This window comes from Aotus nancymaae, unplaced genomic scaffold (assembly GCF_030222135.1).
Source record: "Aotus nancymaae isolate 86718 unplaced genomic scaffold, 86718_ANA_hifiasm-v0.15.2.pri h1tg000021l, whole genome shotgun sequence".
In the NCBI taxonomy this organism is placed as follows: Eukaryota; Metazoa; Chordata; class Mammalia; order Primates; family Aotidae; genus Aotus; species Aotus nancymaae.
The window spans coordinates 30,699,930-30,713,162 of record NW_026988433.1 but is presented as its reverse complement, the minus strand read 5'-3'; the positions used below and the strand labels follow the sequence as shown (position 1 = coordinate 30,713,162).

General features: G+C 34.9%; 1 protein-coding gene across 5 annotated transcripts in view; it reads left to right on the top strand.

Annotated features, from left to right (window-relative positions):
- The window catches only part of PARPBP (PARP1 binding protein), a 70,247-nt gene that overhangs the window by 26,162 nt on the left and 30,852 nt on the right, over nucleotides 1-13,233 (top strand). For 4 of the 5 annotated variants that reach the window (XM_012469222.3, XM_012469221.2, XM_012469223.2 and 1 more), the window contains 2 exons: nucleotides 8,630-8,800; nucleotides 9,943-10,097. In XM_012469222.3, the coding sequence (XP_012324645.2) occupies nucleotides 8,630-8,800; nucleotides 9,943-10,097 (326 nt within the window). The remainder of the gene's footprint in view (nucleotides 1-8,629; nucleotides 8,801-9,942; nucleotides 10,098-13,233) is intronic. The other variant, XM_012469224.2, reaches the window with a different exon arrangement.

Genomic DNA, 13,233 nt, shown 5'->3' with positions numbered 1-13,233 from the left:
TCCTTTCTGCTGATTCCAGGTCTTTAGATAATAATTCTTTCAACCAGTTGCTTCCCAATTGGAAAATCTTTGAATCTACCTATGACCTGTAAGCCCCATTTCAAGCTGTTCTACCTTTCCAGGCTGAACCAATGTATACCTCACATGTACTGATTGATGTCTTATGTCTCTCTAAAACATATATAACCCCAGCTACTCAGTAGGCTGAGGCAGGAGCATTGCTTGAACTAGGGAGGTGGAGATTGCGGTGAGCTGACACCGCACCACTGCACTCCAGCCTGGGTGACACAGCAAGACTCCATCTCAAAAAAAAAAAAAGAAAAAGAAAAAAAAAAACCATATATAACCAAGCTATAACCCAACCACTTTGGGCACATTTTCCAGGATTTCTTGAGACTGCACCTTAGGCCATGATCACTCATATTTGGCTTAGAATAAACCTTCTTAAATATTTTACAAAGTTTAACTCGACAAAAGTTTCTGTGATTAATAAAATCACCATTGACAAGATGAGAATTTAAGAGTATCACAAAAAGTAAAATTATATTTAACATATTTTAATTTTTTTTTTTTATATATTTTGATTATTTATTTATTTATTTATTTTTGAGGCAGAGGCTCACTCTGTTACCCAGGCTGAAGTGCAGTGGCACGATCTCTGCTCACTACAGCTTCCACCTCCCGGGTTCAAGCGATCCTCCCATCTCAGCCTCCCAAGTCGCTGGGATTACAAGCATGTGGCACCATGCCTGGCTAATTTTTGTATTTTTAGTAGAGACTGGGTTTTACCATGTTGGCCAGACTGGCCTCAAACTCCTGACCTCAAGTGATTCGCCTGCCTTGGTCTCCCAAAGTGCTGGGATTATAGACATGAGCCACTGCAGCCAGCCAACATATTTTAGAAATATATATAAAAAGTTTAAATAGATTTACTTTCAAAATCACCTGCTCCAGTAAGTTAACACATTTGGTGAATCGCCTTCATTTTTTAACAAACATTGCTGAGGTAGATTCTTTTATATGTCCCATGTTATATAGATTGCACTTAAAATATATATTTTATCAGTGCCCTCAAATACCTGTATGTCTCCTTCCTGGATTTAGTGAAGTATTTTATATGTGCATCTAATATTATTTTCTGTACTATTTGAAAGCAAGTTGCTGACATCATGTGGATCCCTAAAGTTCCTTAGCATACATTTCCTAAAAGTAATGACATAACTGCAAAATAATTATCATAAATGAGAAAACTTAAGTATTTTCAAATATCATTTACTAACTTTCATATTCAAATTTCTCCCTTTGTCCCCAAAATGACTTTATGTATCTTTTTTTTTCATTTTAATAATTAACCTTCTGAAAGCTTTATGTCTCTTTAGACTACTTTAGAGAATTCCCCTAATCTTAAAAAAAATTTTTTTTTATTAATTCCTTGTGGTATTATTTAACTTGTTTCTTTATTTGCTGTATTTCCAATAAACTGGAAGTGCCATCTAAAATGTTGCTTAGATTTTAGTTTAATATTTCCTAAGAAATACTTCTGAACTGATGCAGAATATTTCATTTTATATCATATTGTGAGAAAACTCAGGTGTTGGGGAAAGCAGCAATGGAGGAAGGGTTTACAGTGTGCCTACATAAACTAGTTATAAGTAATATATAAAAGAAATCAGGAACAATAAACTGGGGAAGGCCTCAGGAGGCCTCTGGGGAGGAAGAACTCTCTATTGCCAGCATGTTCCCAAGTGCAGAGTGTCCTAAGCTCTGATATTCTAAACATAGTGCCTAAGGATATAACACTCTCTTGAAGTACTGGAATGTAACCAGACATATAGGCTCCTTGCTAAGCCTGCTCCTACCAACTACATTATCTGTTGATAAGCATATGCTTTTAGCTCTTGAGAAACTCACCTAAACCGCCACTGCTATCAGTTTTATGTTTGATGCACAGCCTACCTTTCACCGATTCACCCTATCATCTACACTATAGATAAAAGTGATTGTATTCAATAAATACTGCGGAAACCAGAACTCAGGGCCTCTGCAGCCTCCACTTTATGTGCTGGTCTCACTTTATGCATTCTTAACCTATCTTTTTCTCATTCCTTTGTTGCCACTGAACTTGGTATCCACAGGTGGTATGTGGGGGCTGGCACCCTACACTCAGGTTATCCTAAATTGCCAGGTCTCTCCAGTATAAAGATGTAGTTTTTCCTTTGCTGTCAGCAAAGATCTATGAGGTGACACTTTGGCACTGTATAAATATCCTGTTTCCCAATAACCTTTTATTTAATGGCTTTAAGCATGCATTGATGATCCCTACTTGAATCAGTTTTTTCTATAGTGAGCTAATTCTGTCATGTCTTTACATGAATTACTTGCCATTTCTCAGTAAAGAAAAGCTTCATCTTATGAGATGAAATATCATTTTCTAAAAATCTCAGGGTCACTCCTTAATTCTCTACCAATTTAGGGGTTAATGTAATAGTTATATATAATATAAGCAAATTATATTTTTTCTATTTATTGTTCTCTTCTTTGTGTGTCTATTATATGGACTTATGAATTTATACTTACTCAGTGTTTTAAATCAGTTACACTCATTATTCTTTGAGGCTAAAATAGAGGAAGCTGCTTCAAGCAGGTTTTTGTGTCTTTTTTAAGGTCCTAGTAGATTTTTCAAGCATTTTCTTCTTTTCTGGTACAAGAAAATATTCCAAGCCCACCTTGAATGTTTCCTGCCCAGACCTGGTTCTTTTTAGTGATTTGTAATTATTTTCTCTTGCTTGAAATTAATTTTTCACTTGCATTTCCTTTCTTTTTGCTTGATGCCCCAAATCTTGACAAAGTGATTGCCAAATTGCCTGATCTTAGTAGCATTTAAGCAGTGTATTTGTATATCAAGAGGGTAGAAAGATCTCTTTTATCTATTCTATATATGCTATAGGGAGGAAATTATAATTGTTATATGTGTATTTTTGAAGAGGAATGAACTAATTTGCATATGCAAAAAGAATTAAGCTTTAGGAACTTCGGCTTATAGATATAAAGTTTAAAGGGGTGTCTGTGACTAAAGATTATAAGCATATAGTTTCCTCATTTAAACACCACTGATAGTTTGTTTCATTGTGTTAATTCTCTAATTTCTATCTTTTGCTTTCTTGAATTGTATTTTCTAATAGAATTTTATCTACTAGTTCAATTAATGGATTAGATTTTTCTGAGGACTCTTAAATTGGCAACCATCTTCTTAGCTGTGCTCCTGTTACCTGCAGTTTCTAATTTTTCTTTTTACAAGGTCTCTTTGGAAGTCAATGTATTTCTTGCCCCCACCCCTAGATGGAGTTTCACTCTGTCGTCCAGGCTGGAGTGCAGTGGCACAATCTCGGCTCACTGCAACCTCCACCTCCTGGATTCAAGCAATTCTCCTGCCTCCGCCTCCTGAGTAACGGGGATTACAGGCACGTGCCACTACACCAGGCTAATTTTGTATTTTTAGTAAAGAAAGGTTTTCACCATGTTGGCCAGGCTGGTCTTGAACTCCTGACCCTGTGATCTGCCCGCCTCGGCCTCCCAGAGTGATGGGATTACATGTGTGAGCCACCATGCCTAGCTGGAAGTCAATGTATTTCTAATTAAAATCCTGATGTGAATTTTGGGGCTGCAGTCTTGCAAAGATATATTTTGGCCATCAAATATGTTTACTAATACCACACCAGATTCTTCAAGTAGGTGAATGGAATGAATTTGAGAAACAATATTTTTGTTTCTTCATTTTATTCTACTTCATTTTATTTTTCCTAAGGTACTAAACCATTGCTTTAAAAATTCCAAAGTAAGGAAGGGGATAGTAAAATAAAGGCCAAAAAAAGAAAATCATCAGTTAAAAAAAAAGTAAGTATCTTAGTTTTAGACCAACTTTTTTTTGTTGGTGTATATATAAGCATTTATGCATTGGCAAACAAAGTCAAAAAAAAAAACCATATAAATTGTTAATCTTCTAAACTTAGAAAAACTGACTTTCTTCAAACTAAGGTTGAATATTTGCATCTCAGTAAGAAAAGATAGGAAAAAAAACTTGGAATAGTCAGAAAGCTTAAATAAAATTGTCCAATTTCTAAACAAACATTGGAAATACTTTGTGGTATGGATAGTATCAGTTTATTAAACAAATAAACAGAACAGTATCCTTATTTTTGGTATCTTGGTAAAGGCTTCAATCTTGTGGATTTTTTCAATTTAGGCCCTTGCTCTTGGACATCATAACTGTACTTATGTGGACTTCTTTTCCAGGGAGTCTCTTTAAAACTCACTTGTAAATACAAGAGAAAGGAAACCATAACAGCCATGTTATCTCACCATAATGATAGGGATAGATTTCCAATTGCAGCCATGAGTTAAAAGAAACACTCTAACTGTGAGGACTCCAAGATGTTTTTCCCTGATGTTTGCCCAACATCACAGATCAGAAGGACAAAATTTGCTAGCCTTAAAGAGCAAGTTGTATATATGAGAGTTGAAGCCCTGGTTTTGTGCCCAGTTAGGATCAGGTATATACATATTTGTTAAGTTATTGTTAATTCTGAACAGCAGAAGAACAATGACATAGAGATTGCATTAAGTTAAATGTAGGAAAAGTTTCTGATTACAATATGAATGTCACTTTTTCTCTGCTTTGATTTTTGGTAAATTGTGTTATTCTTCCCAAATGTCAAAGGAATAAAAAGAATTGTGTTTTAGATAGACTATTGCACTGTGAAGTTAAAATGGAAACTCATATTATAGACTTGTCTAATAGAAGTATTGTGATTTACTGTAAAAATAAAAATAAAAGAACATTTGAAATATAAGCAGAGACCGGGTGCAGTGACTCATGCCTGTAATCCCAGCACTTTGGGAGACTGAGGCTGGAGGATGACCTGAGGTTGGGAGTTCGAGACCAGCCTGACCAACATGAGAAACCCTGTCTGTATTAAAAATACAAAATTAGCCGGGTGTGGTGGTGGGTGCCTGTAATACTGGCTACTTGGGAGGCTGAGGCAGGAAAATCGCTTGAACCTGGGAGGCGGAGGTTTCAGTGAGCGAGATCACACTATTGCATTCTAGCCTGGGCAACAAGAGTGAAACTCCATCTCAAAGCAAAGGAAAAAAAAGAAATATAAGCAGAAAACTATATTATACCTTATTTTATAAAATTTTAGGACACATCTTAAAGCTTATTTTTATTTGATTGTGCCTTAGAATACCTCTCTTTGTAAGGCACCGTAATAAAAAATATAAGCATTTATTTTATCCCATGTAAGTTTTTTTTTCTTTGAAGACAGTCTCATTCTGTCGCCCAGGCTAGACTGCAGTGGCACTATTTTGACTCATTGCAACCTCCACTTCCCAGGTCCAAATGATTCTTGTGCCACAGCCTTCCGAGTAGCCAGGATTACAGATGTGTGCCATCACGTCCAGCTAATTTTTTGTATTTTTTAGTAGAGTTCGGGTTTCGCTGTGTTGGCCAGGCTGGTCTTGACCTCTTGGCTCAAGTGATCCACGTGCCTTGGCCTCCCTGTGCTGGGATTACACGTGTGAGCCACCACACCTGGCCTCAGGTAAGTTTTTATTAATAGATTTTCAGTTTTGAAATTTTTAAAATGCCAAATTCAAGTATTAATTTTTCTTTCATCATCATTGAACAAAACTCATTGAGGACCTATTGACAAAAATAGATTGATTACCTCCTATAATGTGAATCATTCCGTTAGGATCTAAGGACATATTATTTGGTCACTTGGAACTCATAAAATAGGAGGATTAAGAAACATATCTAAAAGTGGCTGGGCACAGTGGCTCATACCTGCAGTCCCAGCACTTTGGGAGGTCAAAGCAGGAGGATCACTTGAGGCCAGGAGTTTAAGATGAGCCTGGGCAACATGATGAAATCTCATCTCTATAAAAAAATACTAAAAAGAAAAGTATCAGAAAATGTTAACACCTATGCAGAGAATAGGGTGATATGCAGAGTTATCACAAGATGGCAGGAAAAAGAATACATGAATGTCTATTTTGGATTGGGGAATCAGGGAGCATCTCTGAAAAGGTGACATTTAGCTAGTATATTTAATACGCAAGAAAAAAATCATGGTTAATCTTTAAATTTTGTTTTCTTTTAATCAGTTTTGCTTACATTCTATCTCAAGTCCATATTTAAGGCAACGCTTTCTTGTCCAGTGAAGTTTTTCTTTTAAATTGACCCTGATTGCCTCTTACTTTTTAATAATTGTCTTTTACATGGAAATTTAAATAGTCGAAATATATTATCTTTAGAATTTCTTTTAAGATGTACATGCTTAATAATTGTCTAAGAGGCTCTCTGAGGATTTGTAATTTTTTATTGCTGCCTTTTTTAGTTTCTTTTCTGTTTCAAAAATTTAAAATGTGAGTAAATTGAATATGTGAAGTTTTAGTTTTAATAAGGCAAATATTTTCTTAGCGTTTACAGATGATAAATTCCTGGGACATCAGTTATGACTGAAATTACTGAAGGATTTTTGAATTTCATATGTTTTGAGAGTGAATTGAGTTTAGAATTTGTGATTCTGTTACCTGAGGGAATAGGCAAGAAGATGATTTCAAGTGAACAGTTTGGGAACAACATTTAAGAATTAAAAGCAAACGGGGTTCTAGAGCTGAAGGTGGGATGGAAGTAGTTAAGAAGGCAAAAGCAGGAATAAAATTCCATGCAAGGAATTTAATTTTGAGCTGGTCATGGTGGCTCACGTCTGTATTCCCAGCACTTTGGGAGATCGAGGCGGGAGGATCACTGGAACCCAGGAGTTTCACACCATCCTGAGCAACATAGTGGGACCTTGTCTCTAGAAAAAATAAAAACAGGTTAGCTGGGTGTGGTGGCACATGCCTGTAATCCCAGCTACTAGGGTGACTGAGGGAGGAGGATCACTTGAGCCTGGGAAGTTGAGGTTGCAATGTGCCCTAATTGTGCCACTGCACTCCAACCTGACAGCAAGACCCTGTTTCAAACAGAAAAAAAAAAAAAAATTATTTGATTTTGACAAAATCCAACTTGTCAGTTTTTTGCTTCTGGTGTCCTATGTAAGAACTCTTTGCCTTACTTATTCGAGGTCATGAAGGTTTTCTACTATGTTTTCTTTTAAAAAGTTTTATAGTTTATATTGTACATTTTAAGACTTATGATCCACTTTGGACTTTACTTTTTAAAAGGTTTGAAGTTTAAGTTGAAGTTCATGTGTTTTGCATATGGATGACCAATTGCTGCAACACCAATTATTGAAGACTGTCTTTTCTTTATTGTTCCTTTGGCACATTTGTTAAAAATCAGGTTGCTATATTTGTGTCGGTCTATTTCTGCACTCTATTCTGTTCCATTGAGCTGAGTAGTCTTTCACAAATACTAGTCTATCTGAATTATTGTAATTGTATAGTAATTTAGATTGTTTCTCAGCATGTTTAATATACTGTTCCAGTATCTTCTAGCCTACATACTTCTGGATGATTTGTTAACCTTATTATTATTCCTCTGTAGGTAATGTGTCATTTTGTTCTGGCTGCACTCAAGATTTTCTCTTACCTTTGGTTGTCAGAGTTTGTACAAGTTTTGTTTGGTTTTCTTACTTAAATAGCTTATTGGATCTATAAATGAATGTTTTCTACTAAACTTGGGATGCTTTGGAACAAAATTTATTCATGTATTTTTTCTACCGTTTTCACTCTTCTTCAGGGATTCCAATTACATGTATGTTTGATCTCTTAAATTGTCTCACAGATCTCTTTGGTTCTTTCCTCTTTTTTTGTTGTTGTTCTCCTTTATTTTTCAGATTTGGTAATATCTATTGTTTTGTCTGTAAGTTCACCAATACTTTCTTCTACTGTCTCCAAGTTTTTGTTGAACCAACCCATCAAGCAAATTTTGTTTCATTTATTGTACTTTTCATTTTCAGAATTTATTTTGTCCACTTTTCTGTTGACATTCCTTCTAATGATTTGTTGATAACAGATATTCTTTTAATTCATTGAACATATTTCCTTTTAATTTCTTGAACATAATTTGTAGTAACTGCTTTGATGTTTTTCTCCTAAATGCGGCATCTTGGTCTACTTGGTGACAATTTCTATTGACTACTTTTTACCCTGAGTAGAGGGTCACACTTTCTTTTTTGTTTGTGGATTTTTGGATAAAAACTGGATATTATAGGTAATATTTGGTAACAACTCTGGATTCCTTTATGTTCTTCTGAGAAATATTGTATTTTTGTGCTAGTAGGCAACTGACTTGCCTGAATTCCAACTTTATACTCTGTCTCTGCTCTATGTTGATATACAACTGTTGATATCTGTTCTTGTGGCCTCCTTTGCTGCTTTTTTTAGCTGGGTTTTTGTAGGTCTGTCCTCTGCCTGCCAAATTTGGTAGCCAGCCAAGAATTTGGGGAGAGATGGAGTTTATTGATTGTCCAACCTGTTTTTATATGGCAGTTCCCTTTTTCTGAAGAGTTAAATGAGGTATTGTGATTGAATGATTATATACGTTTTTACTGCATATGAAAAAGATTATGGATTTAGAACAACTGCAATAAAGAAATTAACTGAATATTTTATTGTACAGGTGCAATGGCTAGCAAGGAAAATTATCTTTTCATATTTAAACCTGCTAGTGAATTCAAAGAATGACCTGGCTGTGGCTCATATTCTCAATATTCCTGATAGAGGACTAGGAAGAGAAGCCTTCACTGATTTGAAACATGCTGCTCGAGAGAAACAAATGTCTATCTTTTTGGTATGGATGTGTGACATGTTCAAGATTAAGACTCCTTGCACAGTGGATCCATGTACCCTAATATCCTTGTAACTAGGATGAAACAACTTTTAAGTGGTTAATATATGTTCTACCTCTGTATTAGAAAATCCATGATATTTCAATTTTTTGCCATATCCTTCAAGTTTGGTGAAGGAGAATTTCTCTAAAGCAGTGGTTCCTCGTATGTTCTGTATAGTGCTAGCCCTGATAAATTCTCTGTGAATAAATCTTTCCAATGTCAAAATGTTTCTGTTCAATGTTCTTTGAATAAATGTTCCTAAGGGCAAAATGTTTAGAAGTAGTATTTACCCTTATCGATTATACATAATCCATGATTGTTTACCAAGAGCTCTGAGAAGACCTGCCATAAAGAAATCTGCATGTAGCAAATTAAGCTTGTTATTTAATCTCTGTTGTTTCCTAATTTATTTGACTGTGGAACTTTCCCCTAAATTATTGACATTTCACAGGATTTGTCTTTCTTAGAATGTACTTTGGAAAATACTGCCTTAGAACATTTCATCTTTGATTGAAACACTCTTAGGTACAGCTATCACATATGTATTTTTATCATTGTAAGGACAAGTCTTTTGAACTATACATGATCCTAGGATGCGAAAGCTGGATGGAACTTAATGATTATATAGGCTATATTTTTATTTTACAAACAGAGAGGCCGAGGCTTAGAAGTATTAAATTGCCCAACCAATTCACCTGTTTAACACAACAGGTCAGTTGAGACTAAAATTTCCTTGGTTCCATTTAACAATTTCAATAGCCAGTAGTCAATCTGTGTTAAAATGTATTCATAATGAGTTCTTTATAGTCAATAATACATTCTAATTAATATATACTTTAGCTCTTAATTTGTCCTCTAACTCAGCTCCTCAGTCTCGATCTGCAGCTGAGTGTCATTGCCACCACACTTGCTAGCATGAATTCTGCATGCTATGTTTCTTTGGTTATTTGCTTCTGATTCAAAGTATTTCATGAGTTATAAAATGTGCTTCATTTTAACTATATACCCAGAATTATATAGATGTACTTAGCTTTATGAAGTAAATTATAGTTTTAACTTAATTGTCACTGGACATAACTAAACCATTTGTTTTAAATTATAGGTGGCCACATCATTTATTAGAACAATAGAGCTTGGAGGGAAAGGATATGCACCACCACCGTCAGATCCTTTAAGGACACATGTAAAGGGATTGTCTAATTTTATTAGTTTCATTGACAAATTAGATGAGATTCTTGGAGAAATACCAAACCCAAGGTAATGAATTTTCATATATTATGAATATCTGTTATTAATCTATCTTTAAAACTTTACAGAGTCGGTAGAAATAAGGGATATTGAAATGAGCAAGCATCAGACCAAATGGTGGGGAGAAGAAACAAAATCTCAATGAATGAATTATAATCACATGACCTAACCCCCTAAATTTCTACCTATGATTCTGAGTTTTTGCCGAAGTCAAAAGTCACATTCATACTAAATTTGATTAGAGAAGAGAGTTGCCATTTATTTTTTTCTGGAAGAAATAGATTTTTGAGGACTGGAAGTGATCAAATAGATAATTTCTGTATATTTTTTATTTAGCAATAAAGGAAACTGGTATCAAGAATGAGTAAGAAAATCAACAAAGATATGAAATCTCTGTTTTCTGTTATTTTTCATTTTCTTATGTGCACATCTTTGGTTCATTTGGGATTTGTTTTTATATGATATTGGAGGTAAGAGATTTTTAAAATCTGATAGACTCCCATTTATAATATTAGTGTATTGAATAGTGAGTAAGTTTGGGGGGCAGAAGTGGATTGTATATGCTAGCAATTATGGTGGATCACTGTCAATTGGTTGGTATCCTATAACATAAATAAACATAATCAAAATAGCTGATATTTACTGAACACTTGTTATGTGTCTAACATTGCGCTAAGTTCTTTACTTGGATTATCATTTGTTCATTACAATAACCTTACTTGATAGATATTACTACTATCCCTAATTCAGAGGTGAAGAAACTAAAGCACTGGGATCAGGTGACTTGACCTAGGTTACATTAAATAGCAGAGTAGGGATCTGAACTCAGTCATTTCTGACCTTGGCATCCAATCTCTTAATGACTATATCTTGTTCCATGAAACTTCATTCCATTCTAAGATGCTAAGAAGTATTTTTTTCAGGGTTTTATTCTGAATTGCATTCTATCTTGTCACACGGATATTCATTACAAAGAAGTAAATTTGGAAGAGAGTTTTGAAAATAACTTACAAACAAAATCAGTGACATCTTCTGAACTTTCAGATAATATATTTGGGGGCCATTTCTATTGTGATATCAAATGTTTAATTTTTAAAAATATTTTTTATAAGGCAATATAGATATATCTTGCTAGAGTCAAGTGGTACTACAGTCATCTGTCAGTTTTTTTTCTCCTTGAAGATATTCCTTTTGGAGAGTCTCCTGTTGTCTTTATTCAATCTTTGCTTTTGTTTGTTAGGCCTGTGTCAGAGTGGCAACCATAAATCTTCATCATCACCTTGTGAATTTTCTGTCTCTGCCTGTTTCCTGGCTCTTATGACTCTATTGTAATTGATAAACCCCTTATTAGTTTCAAATAGCTTTCTCAGAAAAAAATGAATGGTAAACAAATATTTTTATGTTAGTCTCACTTTGATTGCCTATGATTTTATGTCATGTTTCATTTCTCTAAGGTTATTTATTATATTTAATGTAAAAATATTGTTATCTGCTTCCTGAATGATCTTTGTTTTATCTAGATTGGATGCTTTTCTGTTTTTTACTTCCTTTGTTTTGCTCTCTTTCATGGTAGAGGTGTTCCCACAATGTGTGGTGATTCTGAACTGTCCTTTCATATTTAAGAGTGAAGCTCTATAGAGCTGATTAGTAGCTCTGTATAGTGGGCTTAATTATAGCATGATGCCCAGTTGGCTCTTTTGTTGGGTACTTACTCTCCAAATGTCAGTAACTTTAGGTCTTTTCTTTGGGACTTTCCCAAAAATTTCCACAGAGGGATCTTTTAGTCTCTGAAAGCTGTGAATCTGGCTAGCAATATTGTGGGATTTGAGATAGGTCCTGGGTGATGCTGAGTTCCACAGTTCCATATGGAGACTTACTCAATTCCTTTGTTTTTAGTTCTGCTGCCCCTGAGTCTGGAGCCTCTCTGGATTTGTTTTTTTAGAGCAGTACTGCTTCCCATGCTGAGGTGGGAGGGAAGCACTAGCCTGACAGCTCAGAATAGAGGGAGAATGGGGGTCTAAGTGTTCCTTATGGAGACCGTCAACTAGCTTTTCTGTTTTCAACGCCACCTTTACTGTAGCCTTCAGTATTGCCTTCAATTTGTGATAATTTCTGAGTTTGCTTCTTACCGATGTTTCTCTTAGCAGTTATTTAGGTTTTAGCTTTTGTATTCTGGGTACTTAGTTATGACTCAACCATCTGTTTTTATTTTTTTATACTTTTATGAAATGTCTCTACTCTCATCACCTGTTGTTTCCTCTCCATTCTCTTTTTCTTCATAGATTGAACTTTTTTGTTTTTGCTTTTTTGTCATTTTAGTGAAGTTTTAGAAAAGAGCAGAAATAAATGTGTATGTTCAATCCAATATAATTTGTTATAATTACATGCCTTTTGGAGGAATTTCTGGTTGGGGTCAACAGGGTAGAAGTACATTTGTTTAGAGACATCTAGGGTGAGGGAATAGAATTCTTCAACTTAGCAGCCATTTATTTTGGATATCCTATGTGGTTATAATAAGCAAGTATCTTCTAGAGAAGGTCTTGAGGAAGTGAGTATCTAAGTAGTGAATATCTTCAATTGGGTGTCTGAATAGTCCACTTGAGCAATTTTTGTTATCCTTTTTGTGGTGATTTTTTTTTATATATTTGTTCTGCAGTAGGTATAGGTTTGTTTTATAAATAAAAAAGTAAAATTATTAAAAACTAAAAACACATATCCCATGCGTGTATCATAATAGATATTAATTGAAGGTGTACAGAGGAAAGGGCAATTGACCTGGATTTTGGGAGCCAGGGATAAGGGTGTCAAGAATGCTTATCTGGATGAGTGTTACAGTTAAGCCTAATTTTGAAGGATGAGCTTGAAGGAGTTAACTAGACATGGGGGGTGAGAGAGTGGATAACCCATTGGGACATTGCTTCACTGGTTATTCATTTTATCTTATAATTTCAACCTCTCCCTTTACTAATACTTTAGCCACAGTCTATAAGCTTATAAGAAAAAGACAACAAACTGCCTTCTCTGTTTCTTCCTGTCCCTTCTCCTTCCATTTGCAGCTCAGATTGTTAAAGAAAATACTTTCCTTTTTTCTGCTTCCCTTTTTGTAATTATTTAATGTGTATTTCTCAATAGACTGTGAACTCAA